Source organism: Carettochelys insculpta, chromosome 7 (genome assembly GCF_033958435.1).
Source record: "Carettochelys insculpta isolate YL-2023 chromosome 7, ASM3395843v1, whole genome shotgun sequence".
NCBI lineage: Eukaryota > Metazoa > Chordata > Testudines > Carettochelyidae > Carettochelys > Carettochelys insculpta.
In genome coordinates this window covers 13,385,451-13,405,313 of record NC_134143.1, presented here as the reverse complement: position 1 = coordinate 13,405,313, position 19,863 = coordinate 13,385,451, and the positions used below count along the sequence as shown (strand labels likewise).

Sequence of the window (19,863 nt, the reverse complement as noted above, 5' to 3'; positions counted from 1 at the left end):
CTACAATCTGAAAAACTCAATTCATTGAAATATGTGCAGTGTGGTGGACACAGTGTTGGACATGGAAGAAAAGCCTCCAAGGATGGGGGAGAAGAGAGGCATCAGAAGATGGTGAACATAGTGGTAATTCTTGCTACCACTGCCCACAATCAGTGCTTCAAGAGCTTCTTAGCCATTTCTGCTCACTTGCTTCCAGTCATGCTGAGCTGTGATTCTTCTTCTATTGGCTATTGCTGCATGTATTTTGAAGAGGATACCTCTGCAACATGCCCCCTACTGCATAACATGAAAGCATACAAGATACCACCACAGGCCTCAACAGCAGAACGCAGCCCAATCCCAGCGCCCACATCTCCAGATATAACATTCCTGGCCCTTTGAAAGCTACATTTTTTGGCCTCTAAAAGCCAGGAGTCTCAGTCCATGATTAATCTGCCAGCTTTTCTGAAAGGGGTGTGGAGTCTCCAAGGCCTGAGAGGGCACCTGGGAAAATTCTGGGTCAGCCACCGTGAGTTAAAAACCACAAATGTCTGCCATGCAGCTGGAACTGAATAAAAGTTCTTGGATGGCTGTCATTTGTATGTGGGATTTGCCCATGATGGAGAGTATCATACTGCAATCTACCAGGCAAGCGATCTTCTTTTACCTGTGCTGGTAGTAGAACTGATTTCAATACAACGAGTGAAATGAGGAAAATTAAACACACTAACAGACACAGCGTTTCCACCTGTCTGGAAGAAATTTATTTTTATAGTCTTATAGGAATCACGATTGTTAACAAGAATTGTATTGGTCTGCTTAAATTCCCCCATAGCAATCTGTGCCTTTCACTCCCATGGAAGGCAGTGAGAATTTTTCTTCTCCAGCACCTCTCTCCACACTTCCGCCTTTCATTTAATAGTCCATCCTCACAGGCTTTGTGCTTCTGGGAGCTTTCATCCAGCTGGCCAAGCACAGTTCATGCTGACATCTCCTGGAGAGCCATGAGAGTTAGAGGTGGACAAGCCCCTTGACAGTAAATTCCTGCAGGGGGCAGGATGGTCTTGCAGCACTCTTTGTTGCATGAGAGAGTGCATTAAATCAATATCATAGTGAAGCGTAGACAAAAGGCCAAAGTAGGCTCTGACAAAGGGTTACATGCCACCTTCCCACAGTGGTTCATTGGCAAGGGAACTAGAGGTGTGGGGTGGGGGCTGCAAATCCCTGCATGTTATGTTGGACTCTGCTGCTGCCCCAGCTAACCCAGGGCTCTGCAGTTACCCCCTCACGCTGACCCTAACTGTGGTCTGAGCCTCATTCCCCTTACCAGATCCAGGTCCTTCACCTCCATGCCTGGAGATATAACTCTGCTCTCAGCCCTAGCTCTGGTGTAAGGGGGCTGATGTTCTGGACCACCTCCCCCCTTTTAAAATGTCCTAGTGCCACTTCAGCACTCCCACACACTGCTAGCTTGCAAGCACAGTGCTGAACTGGAGACCCACTGCATGAGCCAACTTGTTTGAGTGAGAGGACAATGGAGGGAGCGACCAACCTTAGCACACTGAATATTTTAAAATAATTTAAAATAGTTTGATAGCAGTAATTATTATCAAGCAAGGGGCAAAAATCCAGGTGAAGGTCAGACATCACATTGGCTACGTCTACACGTGCCCCAAACTTCGAAATGGCCACTTCGAAGTTTACTAATGAAGCGCTGAAATGCATATTCAGCGCTTCATGAGCATGCGGGCGGCAGCGGCACTTCGAAATTGACGCGCCTCTCCGCTGTGCGTCTCGTCCAGACGGGGCTCCTTTTCGAAAGGACCCTGCCTACTTCGAAGTCCCCTTATTCCCATGAGCTGATGGGAATAAGGGGACTTCGAAGTAGGCAGGGTCCTTTCGAAAAGGAGCCCCATCTGGCCGAGACGCGTGGCGGCGAGCTGCGTCAATTTCGAAGTGCTGCTGCCGCCCACATGCTCATGAAGCGCCGAATATGCATTTCAGCGCTTCATTAGTAAACTTCGAAATGGCCATTTGCGTGGCCATTTCGAAGTTTGAGGCATGTGTAGACACGGCCATTATGAAGCACTATAAATTTATATAGGGAATGCTCTGCTATTTCATGATCTATTTGTACTGCCAAAATTGAGTACAAGGCAGAGGGAAATACAATATCAATGCACATTGGATTCAATAATAGGTGAATGTGTAAGTGAATTTAGTGGAGTAGACCTGTTTCATGTTATCAGATGTTTACACCAGGAATTAATTTAACTCTGACTTTGCTCACCTGAGCTACATGTAAATCATCTATCTGCCACCCCTCCCTCATTCAAAGGGGCAAAAGCTGTCCTTGGAGCTCACACATAAAGCCAAAGAGTCTGGCAGAATTTGCCCAAAGCCTGATGTCTGTTCAACAGGCTATAATGCGAATTTATGTTGGCCTCACTTCTCTTTCCAGTAGAAAAATAGCTGCTTAAAAATAGTACCACAGTGAGGGGAAATGGAGCCCTTGAGTCTTACTCTACTGTCACTTGCACTGCAACAAGAGTGATGTTCAGTGTAGAGCAATGCTCTTCTTCCTCCTCTTTCAAACCAGGGAGATTTACGTGTATGTCTCAAACATTAATTTCCATACCAAGTTTTTGTGTCAGTTTTTTGGTTTACTTAAGTCCTTGACAGATTCAGCACTTACATCATAGCTCCAGCTTAGGAAAATAGTGTGCCTGAGTATTTCCCTTTTTCTGGCTAAGAATTGTTCAGTGGCTGATACTCCTGCAGGGATTCAGGTGCAACATGCAAGTAGTGTGAGGAGTCCGTTGTTCTGCTCCAGTCCCTCCCTCAACTTCTCACGTGGCTCTTTCCCATTTTTATTGCCAGTCTCTCCACCCAGGGTGTGCACCCCCTCAGATGGCCTTTCCCTTCCCCTTCCTACCTCCCATATGGAAAGCTCTCCCTATTTCTTCTAGATTATTGTTTCCTGCACTTACACAGAGGTCATGAAGATTATGCAACGTCAACATGAAAATTAAGAAGTCAGTGGGCTTCATAATACTTTTGGACTTCTTTTTAAACCAAGTAAATCCTTCAGTCATCTTAGAGCCACTCTAAAACTTCTGAATCAGCCCCATCGGTTCCTGAGGGCTACAAACTAGGTGATTTAACAAGCCTTTATGGATGAATTAGAGTGCTGTGTGAGGCTTAAGTAAGGATGCCTCTCACTAGTGGTTTTTGACTAGTAGTCAAGAACAAAGTTCAAAGCTATTATTTTTTGAGGGTTTTTCTACCAATGATCACATGGTGCAATGAAACTGATAGCATATTTTCATATGAAAACCTGCGGTTAAAAAAGTTTAGCAGAAGTGTGTTGGCTTTAACTGTGGCCAGCTGATTTACGCCATAGATGGCCTGTAATATAGATAGGTATGAAGGGCTGTATTTCAGCAATACTGAATGGTAAGTAAAGTATAGTAGAATTCCACGCTGAATCATAATCTGTCACAGGACATACCTACAGATTTTGTCTGATGTCCTTATTTGCATCAGTCCAAAATGACTTGTCACAGTCTTTTCTTTGTGCCTTGCAACTTGAAGTTCAGCCCATAATCATCTGACATTCCCTCCTTAGGGTTTACGCCACCAGGAATGGATAGATCATCTCCAGACAACAGTCCAGTCCATGGTCTGTTACGTCAACCCTCAATCACAACAGGAGCCAACATCCCTATTATAACAGAGCTAGGTAAGGAAAATAAAAATACTAATGTGATGTCCATTCCCATATATTTTACCATCTCCTTTTACAGGCCTCAGGAGAGTTACCTGTTTTATGCCCAATGACTCCTTGTTTATTCTTCAGTTAACTATGTTGGTATATGCTTGCTGAGGAAGTATTAGGGGAAGTTATTTCGACTTGGATGAGTAACTGAACTAGTTCTTCTCTGTGGCTGTGTCTACACTTGCATTCCTCTTTTGAAAGCAGCATGCAAATGAGGTGAATAAAATGCAAATGAGATGGATTTGCATATCTGATGCCTCATTTGCATGTTCTTATTTTGAAATAGCTTCTTTTGAAAGAAGAAAATCAGGATAGACACTGCTTGTTCTTCTTTAGAAATAAGAATATGCAAATGAGTAATCAGATATGCAAATATGCACCTCATTTGCATTTTTGATTTGCATACCTCTTTTGAAAGAGGAATGCAAGTGTAGACACAACCTATGTGTTTTCACCATGTGTGTTCTTCAACACACACTACATGAGGGAATAGGTGGTCGTTAATTTACTAACAAATAGGCAGCCTTCTTTGGGCTGATCACTTAAAAAATGTGTAAGATGCCAGTAGACTTTAAAAGGCTACTTGATTAACCATTCACACACCCAAACTTGTTTAATAATCTCTGCCTAGTGATGTGACACTAGTTACCCTTGTGGACAGGACAGCTGGTAACCTGAGAGTGAGTTCCACTCCAGCTGTGGACATTCATGTTGTCAAGATGTTGTGATGTGAAGTGCAGAAGCTTTCATGGCAAATACAAACTTGATTTGTGGTCCTTTGTCCTTTTATTTTTCAGTTTTATTTTTTTACAGCCTTACCCGTCTTACTCCCTTATTTTATTCTCTTTCTGTACTTTCTTTCCCCCCTAAATACGTGACTTACTAGCTAAGCCTGGCAAACTTCTGCCTTTGGTTTCAATCAGTCAGGAAAAAAACAGTGGAACCCACATACTAATGATAACTGAACTGGGTAAGAAGTGCCTTTTTCCTTCACATCACTGTCTTCTTTTTTGTTGTTGGTGGTGTTGTTCTGACCATCATCAGCTTTTTCTTTATTTATCTGGCTGTATCAGAGGGGCTACCCTCATGGCACTGCTTTGGATGTGTTTTATTTGTGGTTCGAGTAGAAATTGACTGTCTTGTTCTGGCCTTTCTTAATGATTTCTTTTTCACGCAGCATCAGTAAACCTTTGATCACGCTCGTCTGACCTGCCGGCTGTTTCCATAGCATCTTCTTACCAATTCATCTTCTTTGGCCTGGGCCTCTCACTCTTCCTTTCGTTTTTTATTTCAGTCTCTTGTCAATTTGACTGAAGTGTCTTAGCACTCACAGGAAGTCAGAAAAGAAATAAAAGATTTCAAGAAAGAATCCATGGTATCAGACCTTCCCTGAAGCTGTTTGTTTGTTTGTTTGTTTTATTTTTGTGGGTAGACCTTTTCTCAGACTCTGAAGCTATAAAAGCTGCTAAGCTCCTCTGCTGCACTCTCTCAATAAAACACAATTTCACAAGGGACCAAGAGCAGAGTTTGATTAGCATTTCCTGTGGTGCAGTGCTGTGCTCTTAAACCTACTCCTGCCCAGCCCAGAGACCTTTCATACCAATCATAGCAGGCTAACTTGCATCAGGAAGATAAAGATATATTCAGGCTTAAACTGCACTTGTACAATTCACAGAAAACAGTTGGTGTGAGTTGGAAACTGACACTATATACTGTTACAAAGCCTGTGCCACAGTCAGGTATTAGTCTTACATGTCTGCTAGATAGCAGTGGAAAAGGAGTACGGCTGTTGAAAGTGTTCAATTTGCTTGCTGAGGAGAGGCACAGGAACAATCTTTTCAAAAGAGTATATGTTGAAACAATATAACAGCCTTTAAAATGGAATTTTGCTTGGAAGCCCAAGAATAAATTGGCACCCTTTGGGAAAAACAGCATTAGTGTAAATTGAGCTATTTACTGGGATGAAATTCATCTGCATCACATAATGTGACTGTATAGAGCTCTGAAAGATGCAACTAGCTAGTGGTTTGGGGGTGGGGGGAATGGGGAGTCAGGAATTGTATGGTCTAGTCCCAGTTCTGCTACTGATTCAGTTTGTCTTGGTTCTGTTACAGCCCATTGGTGTCTTAATTTACCCATGAGGATAACAGTGTTCATCTTCTTCACAGTGCTGTTATATGGCATTGCTCGTAGTTGTAGGCCCTGGCATGAACAGTTCACTGCTGTACCACTGGAAGATGGCGATTGAAAAATAAGTGGTCTGAGCTACTAAAAGAACTACACCTGTCATTCTGAACTATCTTCTTGAGTCAGAGAGTAACCCCCCCATTAAAGTCAATGATCCCAGAATTTGGCTTTTTAGGAGCATCCTTTCCAATAACTATGAGGCAAGGAAAGTATAACGCTGATCAGATGCTGTGAAACTGATAATTTCTCATGCTTGGATGGAAACTGAAATGAATTTGTCATTTAATGTTTAGTAAGTCGAAAAGCATCTTTGGTGACACAAAGTAATCAGTCTGCACTTTTATGCCTGAGGAGTCCTAGCACAGAAAAGAAATGACTTAATCAAATATCAGCTGCTTGATAAAATTTACATCAAGCCATTTGTAGTGACATGAAGTAGGGGGTGGGATGATGAACTCTGGCAACTCAGAGGCTGCATCTACACAATGAGATAAACTTGAATTTAAGGCAGTGATCTTGATATTCCCACGTGACTGTAAAGACCAGTGAGCATCCCCAGAATACTACAGGGATGAGGGAACTGCGGGGGTAGCTTCCCACAGTACGCTACTGCAACAGTCAATGTTAGCCACTTTGTGTGTGGCAGCAATAAGTCGACTTTGTGGGGAGCATGTGGGAAGTGAGGATGGTCAAATTCCAACTTATAAATTCTAGAATTAGAAAATTGATGTAAATAAATTTGAATTTATCTCATAGTGTAGACACAGCCTAAATGTCATATGTTTCCTTAATTAGTCTTAACTGCATAGCAACCTAATGTGGCTACTTCCTCACACCAAGTAGCATAGACTTTGGGACTCAGGCAGTAAGGCTGTGGCTGAAACCATTTGGATGATCACTGCTACTGTAGGATAGTAGTAGCATTTCTGTGTATTATTTTGCCTGATAAGTTTGATGCAAGCTGAATGGGAAGCTTCCCTCTTTTCTGATGAAGCTGTGTTAAGGCGATTGCAGCTCCAAAGAATTGCAGTAGCAGATGCCTTTGGGTTGAGCCAGTGTTTTCATGGACAGGGCTCGTTTTACAACGTAGGCCTGACGTTAATGGTTCACTGCATATCTGCACAGCCCTACCTGTTGTCTCTCACCAGCACTGAAGGAAAATGTACATCAGCACCATGGCAAGTGAGTAGATGGTGCCAAGGAAGTCGGTTTTTCTGGCACAGGGTATTTACCTTTGAGCCAAGCAAAATGAGGATTAACAAACTGATTTTTAAGTGCACATTTTTCACATCCACTTTGATTTCATTTTAAGTGACGTCAAAGACACAAGTCTGTGTTTCCAGATACATGCTGTTGCTTTTTTTCTTGCTGATTGTGTAGTATATAAGGGCCACATGCTGTGGGCCAAGAAGCTCATGATGATGGTTTTTCTATTATTATTTTCAGTAAATGATTCAAATGTTCAGTTTTTGGACCAAGATGACGACGACGACCCAGACACAGAATTGTATCTCACGCAACCATTTGCATGTGGAACCGCATTCGCTGTCAGCGTGTTGGACTCCCTCATGAGCGCTGTAAGCAAATCAACCCTTTCTCTCTCTTTTGCAACAGACAGGTCTTGGGAAGCTGATGCCATTGTTATTTTAGTTGTTACCTGAACCTCAGTTCCCCTCAAAAGTGTTTGTGTGTAATTCCTGTTGTCTATGAGTTATGTGCTTAAATACCTTTGAGGGTCTGGATTGGAGACCCAGTAACGAGTAATTTTTTCAGGCCACAGGGTTTGTATTTTGGCCTAAGTCTTCCAAAGCTGTTGATGGTTATGCCCACTGTGTTCAGACTGAGTTAAAAATTGGTGGCTTGCAACAGGGTGTCTCAAATTAGCCTTCCAATAGTGGAAGCACTCAAAATTACTAGCAACCTTAGGTGTTTAGCACATGAAAAATGGACACACACAATATGGAAAGTGTCATTTTACATAACATAAATACTTTAACACTTTTGTGTTTTACACATTTTACACTTCAAATTATTGTAATTCAGCCACACAGTGATAGTTCATAGTTCAAAGGTTTGGATATTTAGATCAGATCTGCTCAGCAGACAGAAATTTGGCAACGTCTGCAAATCTTAATTAAACCACCTGACCCCGTTGGATCAGCAAAAGTGGGCTGGGAATCAGAATGGGGTTTCTTTGGATACATCACAGTTTTGGGTCCAAATTTGCATGTAACCATTCCTGCTTGTATCTGCACCCAGAATGCAAAAAAAAAAAAAAAAAATAGAAAAAGAAAAAAATTGAGATGGGTGTTTTGTTTTAACCAAGTTCAAACCCTGAAACAGTTTTTTATAAGCTTAATTTGGTTTTCAGTGGTGTTCAAAATATGTTTGTCTGAACCAATTTTTTGGCCAACTATAGCTGATAAATATTTTCCCTCTTTTGTTTTGTTTCAAAAATCAAGCAGAGCGTACTCTTTCAATACATATAGGGTATCAATCTCTAACACAGCAAACATCCATTTTTAACTGGTTTAGACACTCAAAAGATCACCATATAAAATGTTTCACTCTTTATGTGTCAGCAAATGCATGTTAGAGCAGCTTTCTGCAAATGGAAAATCAGCAGTTGGGGTGGAGGGGAGGAGGGTTATAGAAACACTAGGAAACTAGCTGTTTGCAGATTGATACTTTTCAATGGAAATAGACCTCTCGGGGTAGATGACTAAGATACAAGAGAGCTGTAATTAATGGAGAAGAATGTGAAATGTTGTTTATGATAAGCTCCATTAAGCAAGCCTGTTATAGTATACCTCTGATTTAAATATATTCAAATGAGTATCCCTTTGGAGACCTTGTTTATTCCTGATTATCCTAACTGCAGCTGTTTCAGAAGACACTTTTGTTGCAGTATCAGGTGTTATAATAAGATGACTTTGTAAATTATATTTTTAACAGTGCCTTTCATGATCTTGATCAGAGGCTGTTGAGAAAAGTTAATTTCCAGCTTTGATTTAAAAACAGAATTTAAATAGCTCAAATTCATTAACACTTTCCCACTTTATATGTATGGAAAACCGTCTGTCCATGTGAATGGCCATGGTGCTCATAAACTGACATTTACCTGTGCAACAACTATTCTATTTGTGTACCTAAAAATCTCTTCATGCCAAAATCTGCAGATACAAACTTAGGGGCTGGTTTTGAGTCCCTGAGGTTCAGTTTAAGTACTTCAGACTATCCAATGGAATTTACGTTCTTGACACTGGAGTTCAGTTGGCTTAAGCCCCAAATAATACTAAAGAAGGGCAAACCAATTTTTTTTTTACATAAGAACCAACTCGAATCTTCACCTAAAGCTTTTGATGGCTCAAAAACATTACGTTAATATTAAAAAACAAACAAACAAACACTTTCTACTACAATTTGGTCTACTCCAGCTGCCGCTTGAGCCATATAATGAAATAATAAAAAGGACCCTCTTCTTATGGTATTTTATTCCAATAAGGAGCATGAAGTAGCCATATTCTTATGAGCTACTGTATTCTTGTGAGTCATCAGCCAAATTTTGCAGTCGACATATTTAGAAAGTTCAGATATGTATCCAACCAAACTCAAACCCTAAGCCATCACTAACAACAATTTTATGGGTAAAAGATTTAGACTACGTCTATGTGGGCTCCCTCTGTCGATAACATTGGGCTTTTGTCAGAAAAACTCACCAAACATCTACACGGTTAAATTTGCTCTGTTGAGAGTTTGTTGACAAAAGGAAGTTGTTCAGCTGCCAGTGTCATACCACTCTTCGATCAGGTATAATGCCTCTGTCGACAGTGCTTTGTCAACGGAGTGTCTCCCAATCCAAAGAATGTCTCATATCTCAACTCCCGACGCTTGCTGTTTCCCTTACTGAAAGGCTAATCCTTCTATTTATTACTGGCATTCTTAGAGTAACAGGTAGCAATGTTGCAGACGCCACACCATTGCTTTATTGTGCAAGCACTAGCAAGAGAAATTGTAAGAGAGAATAATTGTGTTTATGCTTAGATAACTCACAGTGGAGTATTACAATTTGAAAAATAAACAGACTGTGCTCAAAGGAAATGTTTCTAAAGCATAGACGTGACTATTTTCCCCTCTCAAGATCTAGCTACCGATATGTCTGTTCAGGATCTTTGTCACCTTTCTTCAGCAAAGATTATTCTCCAAACTTGCTTCATCCTGAAGTAGTTAAACAATATGAGGGGGCACCACTGTCTGAATGACTGTGATGCCTGAAATAGAGAAATCTGACTTAGAGTGAATCACTAGTTCTTCCCTCTGGCTAGTGTTTCTTCTATTAGAATTATTTGACAGTCCTAATTTGCCAGATCAATAAAGTCTCCTGCTTTGCTGATAGGGTCACTTGCACCCCCAGTTCTGGGAGACTTTCCCTTAGTTAAACTATGGGGTGGAATGGAGCAGTGAGAAGGGTGACCAGATGGGTAAGGGTGGCGACCCTTCTTCTTCTCCTCCACATTTTTGTGTCTAAATCTTGCCCCACTCCATCACCTGTCATTTCCCACCCCATCTGATTCATTGGCTCCACAGCATCCACTTGGATAATTTGCTTTTTGTTGCAACGCACCATCCCCCGAGTCATAAATTTACAACACTAACTCCATAACAATTCTGTAAGAGGGAAATCCTTTGTCACATGCTGAGCCACTTGAGACTTTTTAGGATTTTCAAGGTTAGGTTGACTATATTAATTCAGTTATTAAATTGACTGCTGAATTGATCAGCTACGTCTATGGGGAAAGCCCATAAATGTAGTAGATCTGGGCTTGGTGTTCATAACATAGAATTGTTGGCCAAATGTTATATTAGCAAAGAAGAGTAAAGGAGGTTACATGCAGCACATGTGGGAGGTTTTTCAGTGAGACCCTTGTTTAGTTGATTTTTAGAATTAAATTTTACACCTTGAACTCTGAAGAACATGCCTAAATGTTTAGTAATACAAATCCACTGCACTGGGTGCAACAATCATTTGTGGACTGCTCAATTTTTCCTCTCATTTACCCAGTTCAGTGCTGTGTTTCTTTCTTACCTGTAACAACAATGAAACTAGCACAAGAAGATGTAATTTGTAGCAACACAATATGGCTGTGTCTACACTAGCCCCAAACTTTGAAATGGCCATGCAAATGGCCATTTTGAAGTTTGCTAATGAAGCGCTGAAATACATATTCAGCGCCTCATTAGCATGCAGGAGGCCACGGCACTTTGAAATTCTGCTCATAGGAATAAGGGGACTTCGAAGTTGCTGGGGTCCTTTCGAAAAGGAGCCCCGTCTGAACGAGCCGCGCGGCGGTGAGCCACATCAATTTTGAAGTGCCGCAGCCACCCGCATGCTAATGAGGTGCTGAATATGTATTTCAGCGCTTCATTAGTAAACTTCGAAATGGCCATTTGCATGGCCATTTCGAAGTTTGGGGCTAGTGTAGACATAGCCTATGTGTTTCTTCAGCATGTTAACTGTTCATCTGCAGATTTTATTGCACCTTCAGTGAACAGGGGGTGTGCAGCCACTCCTGTTTTGGTACTAATAATGAGGAAGTACTTTTTATTTTAGGACTTGTGCAGAAATGGATTTCATCCCAACTCCCAGGCATTTCACCTGGTACAGATTTTATTTACCACAATAGCTAGTCTTAAACAAGCGTGCCTAACCTTTATGGTGCCATTGGCATAGACAACAACCTTTGACAGAGTTTTTCATTATAAGTGTTCGATTTGCCATCTACAAACAAATACATATGCATGGAAAGCTCTATATACTGCCCTATTTTAAGAGGAGCTGTTCCCTGGTAATGACAGCATGTTCTCACTATAAACTTGTTTATAGCAAAAAAGACATTGGTTAAAAAATCTAGGCTTCACAACCTTCTCTCTGACACAGTGCATCTTATTATCAAAAGCTTTACACTTGTGTATGAAAACAAAAAGCAGTCAAGTAGCACTTTAAAGACTAGCAAAATGGTTTATTAGGTGAGCTTTCATGGGACAGACCCACTTCTTCAGACCAGCCAGACCAGAACACTCACTATTTAAGACACAGAGAACCAAAAACAGTAAGCAAGGAGGACAAATCAGAAAAAGATAATCAAGGTGAGCAAATCAGAGAGTGGAGGGGTGGGGGGAAGGTCAAGAATTAGACTGAGCCAAGTTTGCAGACAAGCCCCTATAGTGACTCAGAAAGTTCCCATCATGATTTAAACCATGTGTTAATGTGCCAAATTTGAATATAAAAGCCAGCTCGGCTGTTTCTCTTTCCAAAACAGGGCAATAATTCCTTTTCAGTAACACACATACCTTTAGGTCATTGACAGAATGCCCCATTCCATTAAAATGTTGACTAACTGGTTTGTGGATCTGGAGTGTTTTGATGTCTGTTTTGTGCCCATTGACCCTTTGTCTAAGGGAGTTAGAAGTCTGTCCAATATACAAAGCATCTGGGCATTGTTGGCACATGATGGCATATATGATGTTAGTACAGGAGCATGAGAAAGTGCCCGTGATTCTGTGAGTAACCTGGTTAGGTCCAGTGATGGTATTTCCAGAGAAGATATGTGGACAAAGCTGGCAGTGGGCTTTCTTGCAGGGAAAGGTTCCAGGACTGGTGTTCGTGGGGTATAGGCTGTGTCTGTGAGTAAGGATCCTCATGAGGTTGGGAGGTTGTCTGTAGGAGAGAACAGGCATGTCACCCAGGGCCTTCTGGAGTGTGGCATCCTGATTAAGGATAGGTTGTAGGTCTTTAATAATTCGTTGCAGTGGTCTGAGTTGGGGGCTGTAGGTGATGACCAGTGGTGTTCTGTTCTTGGCTTTTTTGGGCCGATCTTGGAGTAGCTGGTCTCTGGGTATTCGTCTGGCCCTGTTGATTTGTTTTTTTACTTCTCCTGGTGGGTAATTCAGGTTTATGAATATTTGGTAAAGTTCTTATAGTTTTTGGTCTCTGTCAGTTGGATCAGAGCAAATGCGATTGTACCTAAGAGCTTGACTGTAAACAATGGATCTAGTCACATGTGCAGGATGGAAACTAGAAGGGTGTAGCTAAGTACAGCGATCAGTAGGTTCAGTGTGGTACTAATCAGGCCATCCTTGATTAGTACTGTAGTGTCCAGGAAATGTATCTCTTGCATGTTGTAATCAAGGCATAAGTTGATGGTGGGGTGTAGATTGTTAAAGTCTCTGTGGAATTCCTCTAGAGCCTCTGTACCATGGGTCCAAATCATAAAGATGTCATCAATGTATCTTAACTAGAGGAGTGGTAATAGGGGACGAGAGCTGAGGAATCGTTGTTCCAGGTCAACCATAAATATATTAGCAACGAAGGGTCCTGTGGCACCTTATAGACTAACAGAAAAGTTTAGAGCATGAGCTTTCGTGAGTTAACTCACTTCTTCAGATGCTCTGAAGCATCTGAAGAAGTGAGTTAACTCACGAAAGCTCATGCTCTAAACTTTTCTGTTAGTCTATAAGGTGCCACAGGACCCTTCGTTGCTGCTACAGATCCAGACTAACACAGCTACCCCTCTGATACATAAATATATTAGCATATTGTGGGGCCATGCGGGTGCCCATAGGAGTTCCACTAATCTGGAGGTATAAATTGTCCCCAAAATGGAAATAATTGTGGGTGAGAACAAAGTTACAGAGGTCAGACACCAGACTGGCTGTGGTGGCATCAGGGATGGCATTCCTGATTGCTTGTAATCCGTCTTTATGTGGAATATTAGTGTACAGAGCCTCTACATCCATTGTGGCAAGGATGGCGTTATCAGAACCTTAAATATTGAGTCTGTTCTGGTCTGGCTATGGTCTGAAGGAGTGGGTCTGTCCCACAAAAGCTCACCTAATAAACCATTTTGCTAGTCTTTAAAGTGCTACTTGACTACTTTTTGTTTTGATAGTGTATAGACTAGCACGGCTTCCTCTTTGTTACTATTCAACTTGTGTATGAAGTATGTGTGCTAAGGCTTTTAAAAATCATGAGACTCAAGCTTAAACGGCTGAAAAGCAGGCCCCTTTTAATGCCATCCTCTTCAAAAATCAGGCCACCTTTACCATGTGCCTTGTTGAGAACTGACAGTCACTAGTGACTCTTGAAAGTTTTGGACATCTTCTGCAGCTAGAGATAGCAAAACAAAGAGCAGGATGCAAAAATGCCCCTTGTCCCTTTTATTGCTGTGAACTGTTTCCTGGGTACCTTGTAAATGGCATTTGTTTTGGTGGTGTTACTTCCATACAAATCTTACATGGCTTTAGCATTATTTCTATGCATACCCCTGACAGCAGGCGTAGAATAACATCGGGAATGTCATTAGTGCAAAATGGTCTATTCAGAACCGGTTCATGAGACATAACTTTGAATTTCCTGGCTTCTCTTGGTCTGTGTGAGAACCATAATGTTTTTAAAAATACATTATTTCATCAGTATTGTTTGTTTTCCCCTTATACAGGGGTCTAGTGCCCCACACAACTCTTTAAGGACTTCTTTGTGGCTCCCAACACAATAACTGCAAAATTAAAAAAAATAAATAAATAAAACCTCATCATCGTTATGGATAAATGGTGAATGGCTACAAACCCAAGAATGAACCTAACTCAGATTTAAATAGCAACCCATATGTGATCTTGAAATGTTGGATAACTCCCCCTTTAATATGTGCAGTGCATTTTGGGATATGATACCATGTCTGTGTTTTGATCATGTTGCTGATAAAGTCCTGATTTTGAAAAGGAAAAGGGAGCTTGCAGCATTCCTTCTGTGAAGGGCAACATACATTTTAAAAAAGAAAACAAATTAAACTTGATGTGAAATTGGCATAATTAAAGTGGGTTTGGCAGTGAAAAAATCAGGCAGACAGTGGTACAAACACACACATGCGAAGTGAGAGGAAATAGAATATGTAAAAAATTTGTGAACATTCTGTGGTAACGTATTACATTACATTACAAATTCACTGTATGTGTGTGTGTGTGCGTGCGCACGCACTGGTCTTAAAATATGGGTTACAAAAGTATGCTTGGACGTTATTTACTAAGGACCATCTTGTAGTCACATGCACTGCTGCTCTTGAATTATTGAGCATTTTTTACCAAATTTGGAAAAAAATGGCTCTTCTTGCTATTTTGGTTGCCAACTCCCGCCCTTTTACAACCAGAAATATCTCATGGGGACAGGGCAGGGGGTGTGGGGAGGGCGAAGCATTAAAGGTAATGTTGCAGTAGAACTCTTTTATTCAGAAAAGGATATGTTTTAACGTAGGAGAGGGACATTTTGAAACATAAGAAGTTTCTATTTCTGTATCCTGCTGTTCAGGAGGATTAGCAGGTAGTAAAACATCCCCTTACCCCGAGGACTCACAATAGCCCTTAATTTTTTATTTTTAAAATGTAATTCAGTGTAAAACATTGTTCTTTCACCTTTGCTTTGGACATTTCCCAAGACCCTATTCAAGATTAGGTTAATGAGTTTAGCTCTGTAATTCTCATATATGGATATGCATTCACTTGAAACAAATAGTATTCATCTGATAGAATGCATCATGTAAGGAAAAGCAAGCAAGTTAAACTAGGGCTCTGAAATGGGTGCAAAATAACCACTATATCTTTTTTTCCTTTAAAAAAACTACCAAAGTAGCAAACATAAAAAATGGCAGCTATGACATGGAAAATGACAATTTTAGAGTGGTTATAAATGAAAGGCAAAGTGTCATTAAAGTTAAAGCAGTGTTATTAAAAGATGTGTTAATTTTCAGTTAAATTTTCTGTAAAAGAGCAATTACTTTAAAAGGCTTGACAGCATTAACTGTGAAACATAAGCTCTGGTAATTATGCTTTAAAAATGGTTGAACAAATTGGAAAGCGGTCCCAAAACACTTTACACTCTGAAACAGCTGCAACAGAATTCAGTCACATGGGCTAGGTGGCACTGCTAGCTCAGCTATCCATTTCAGAATTTGCTTGTCAATTACCCCGGTGTAACATCTCTGATGCATTGCCTTTTTCCATTAGTCAGCACTGTATTCAGTGCCTACGCCTCAGACTGTTATAATAATGTTGTCACGACACCCACCGCGGGGTACAGTTCATAATGAGGGGGAGAAGTGGTTTCTCAGTTACAATTATACAATTAAGAAAAGGAATTGTTTGTTACTGGAAAGTGCCTTGTTACTTCTGCTGCAGAGTTGGTCCAACACCACTCGACATGTTCCCTTACAAATACTGGCCTTGTGTGTGCTCTCAGAATGAGCCAATCACACTCGCATTCATTGTCGCTGTATTATTATTTCAAAAGAAATGGCTATCAGCCAGCTCATATTTTTTAACCCTTTTGAGCCTTGTTTTGTGAGGTGCACTAAGGAAAGAAATGGAAGAGGCCTGCTTTTCATGGGAGTTCAGAGCACGCATGATTAAGCAGCACTACACATCTTTAAGCATCCAAAAGGCACACTTCTTACACTCCTGATCACCTAGGATGTTTTCTGATGGACAGGTGTCATCCATTCTCAAAATCAGAATATCTTCATTCAACGGGCAGCATGAACAAAAAGTGTCATTTTACTGCACTCATCTGTCAGATTAAATGAGAACATGCACATTAGTCCTGGTGTGAAACCCGAAGTAAACTATTGTTCCAAGATAAATGTTGACTGCTTTCTAAATAATGCCTTAGCCTAGCCTTGACATTTGTCTACCAGTGGGAGACCATTCTCCTGTGACAGCATTTTGTTCCGCTGACAGGATGCCTGAGCCTCTTCTCAACTGAATCAATTTTACATCACCGTAACTCCATTGAGGCCCATGGGCTTGCTCCTGGGATCAGATTATGCCTATTATTGCTCCCCTTTATTTGTTGTGTTTGTGACAGGTGCACTACTAAAAGTATTCGTTTGCCATTGCTTCATGAGTCTTTTAGTGAAATGACTGTTACAGACTCACTTTAATATCATAAGTCTCTATCTCTCATCCATGCCACCCCTAGTCTTATTTGCCCAAAACTTAAACATGAAACTTTTGAGGAAAGGATTAAAAAATGGTCTAGAATTGTATCATAGATGTATTTATCTTCTGGATACTCTCAGATGTGCTCCCCATCCCATCCTTAAAATGTGGTTCCTAGAACTGGACAGATTCCTGCAGCTAATGCTTTACTGTGCTAAGTAGAGTAAAACTAATGTTGTCCATGTCTTACATGTGACTCTTGTAGAGCAGTCACTTTTACCAGCCACTGCATAGCATTGTTGGATCATAGTTAATTTGTGATCCACTATAACCACAAGGTCATTTTCAGTAGTTCTTCCTAGCCACTTATTTAGGAAGGAAAAATCAAATGCACAGCTACAAAACTAGGTCTAAGTTTAGGACTTACTGGATGCCATGTTGTTCATTTCAGACCAATTTGCTAAAGGCCTCCAAAGTGCTTGAAACTCCTTACAGCTTGGGGTCATCTGACCACTCTGTTTTCCTAAAGAAACCATTGAATAGTACCACATCCAGGCTGACTCTTGCAGGACCCCACTTGGTACAGCCTCCCTGCTCCTGATTTGCCAGCAACCCCTTGATAACCACTTTTTGCCATTCTTTTGTAACCATACTTAGCTATTTGTACCTGCTTACACTTTCTGTAGGCTTCCTTTTATAGAGAACCTGATGGAAAGACATTGGCCTCTTCCTTCACATCTTGGCTCATTTCCCTTTAACAAATTCAGAGATTTGCTAGGTGAAGTCCTATGGGAAAATGTTCTGAGAAAAAGGAGCTGAGGAGAGTTGGCAGTTTCTTAGTAAACGGAAAAAGTACAATGTGGGGGTCTAACTATTAAAAGTCATCAGGTGTAATTTTACTGGTAGGTAAGTATCAGTAGGGCAATACCTTTGCGCCTCCCCCCCCCCCACAAAAAAAAAAAAAAAAGAAAGAGATTTATATGAACCATTTTTTCCTAATCTGCTTCTTTGTGTGCAAGTCTTCTAAAAACACTAGACATCATCAGTAGTGGAAGTAATAGTGGCTGATTTTTTGCGGTGGGTCATTTTTTGCGTGTTCCGTTTTTTAAACAGTGCATGTTGTCATTACACATTGTATACTTTAGATGTTTAAGTTAGGATCTTTGAACTAGACCAATATACTTTAAAATATTAATTTAATGCCAGATGAATAACTTTTATGTTTATTTACAATGCCCATTGTTTGCCTGACAGACCAGCAATGCTACAGATGCTGGCAAAATGTCAGCATGGAGTAAGTCTTCCCTAATAAACCACACTTCTCCAATACCCCAGAGTTTTTTAAAAGGGCCACCAAGATCCCAAACTCATCATACATTTATCTGAAATGAACTCAGAATGTTTAATTGATACATGCTTATGTCTGAACACTGTCAAGTCTCATAATAAGACGTTTAGTACAATACATCAGTTCAACTGGTAGAGTCCAGCCATAGTAATAAGTAATGACATATGCAGCACAAAGGCAGCTCCCCAACGAATTGGTGACAAGCATTAAAAAGGCAGCCTAGCCTGTGTAAGCTTTAAAAGTGGTCTGAATTTTACAATTACATGTCCTAAAGCCTGTTAGTAGACATGAAGGCAATGAAAAGGAAAGTAGTCATTGCGTCACTACTAACACCAATTATAGGAAACATAAATCATTCAAATTTTTGTTCGTTAATAAAAATCAGCCTGAATTGGTGTTTAAAAGGTAGGATCTAGTGTAGGAGCCTAATGGGATAGAAGAAAATAGAGTAATTGGAGGCTGCTGTCTTTTCATTTTCCATGTAAAATTATTTGAAGAGACAGCCAAGAACTTTAAACAGCAGAAACCCAGAAAAGTTGTAATTTGGATGTCTTCAGTTGTGACTTTAATGGTGTTTGCTTAAAGAGCTTTTCTTTTATCTCTGCAGACATACTTCAATGACAATATCCTCACACTGATACGCACGTTGGTAACAGGAGGAGCCACGCCAGAGCTGGAAGCACTGATTGCTGAGGAGAACGCACTGAGAGGAGGCTATAGCACACCCCAGACACTTGCGAACAGGGACAGGTGTCGAGTTGCTCAGTTGGCTTTGTATGACGGGCCATTTGCAGACCTAGGGGTAAGAGTAGAAAACAAAAGTAATACCAAGGCAACCATTCCCTAAGTGTTGTGGCCTCTGATACATTTAAAAAAAAACAAAAAACAAAGAAAACATTTCCATAACAAGGAACATGGGGTTTTTTGTTTGTTTTTTTCAAATTCTCTCCTGAAAGCCATGGGGTCCACTTCAAATTTTGAACACCTGTTGTGATACATTGCTGCTCGGAGCACCAAACTGCCCCAAACCTGACTGAGAAGCTGCTCCATAAGCTATGCATGCTGAAACCAGAAACAACAATGTAAAAGAAATGGGGACCTGAGGAATGCTTTACAGAAACTGTGTGGCTGGGTCCTCCAAATCCGCTCTGCTACATAGTTGTTTCCATGAACCAGTCCCACTAAATCTGTAGTCCTTCACAATGTCCAAAGGGATTAGTGTGACAGTTTGGATAAAACAGAGCTGTCCCCAAGCCCTCTTGCTAAAGGTAAGCTAAGCTTGGATATTTGTGGTGCTTTGAAAGGTTAAGTAGCACCTTTGTCCCCCCTCTGTGTGCTCCTCAACTTCCTGTGTTTTTCTCATACCATAAACCTCAACGTGACTATACAGCAAGGAAGATTATACTGTGGTGTTTCCAACCTAACTGAACTGCATACATGATAAAAATTGTGCCGCAACCTGTTTTTTTTTTCGATTTTCCCACCCTAGTACCAAACATTTTAAAAGATCTGAATTTCAGTAACTCTCCAGACACATAGTGACAATTATTTGAACCAGACCAAATTGCCCTATCTTATAAATCTT

General features: G+C 40.8%; 1 protein-coding gene across 2 annotated transcripts in view; it reads left to right on the top strand.

Annotated features, from left to right (window-relative positions):
• The window catches only part of KCNMA1 (potassium calcium-activated channel subfamily M alpha 1), an 863,058-nt gene that overhangs the window by 827,697 nt on the left and 15,498 nt on the right, over positions 1 to 19,863 (top strand). For both annotated transcript variants that reach the window (XM_075000037.1, XM_075000036.1), the window contains exons 23-25: positions 3,608 to 3,721; positions 7,391 to 7,521; positions 18,886 to 19,080. In XM_075000037.1, coding sequence (XP_074856138.1) covers positions 3,608 to 3,721; positions 7,391 to 7,521; positions 18,886 to 19,080 — 440 coding nt within the window. The remainder of the gene's footprint in view (positions 1 to 3,607; positions 3,722 to 7,390; positions 7,522 to 18,885; positions 19,081 to 19,863) is intronic.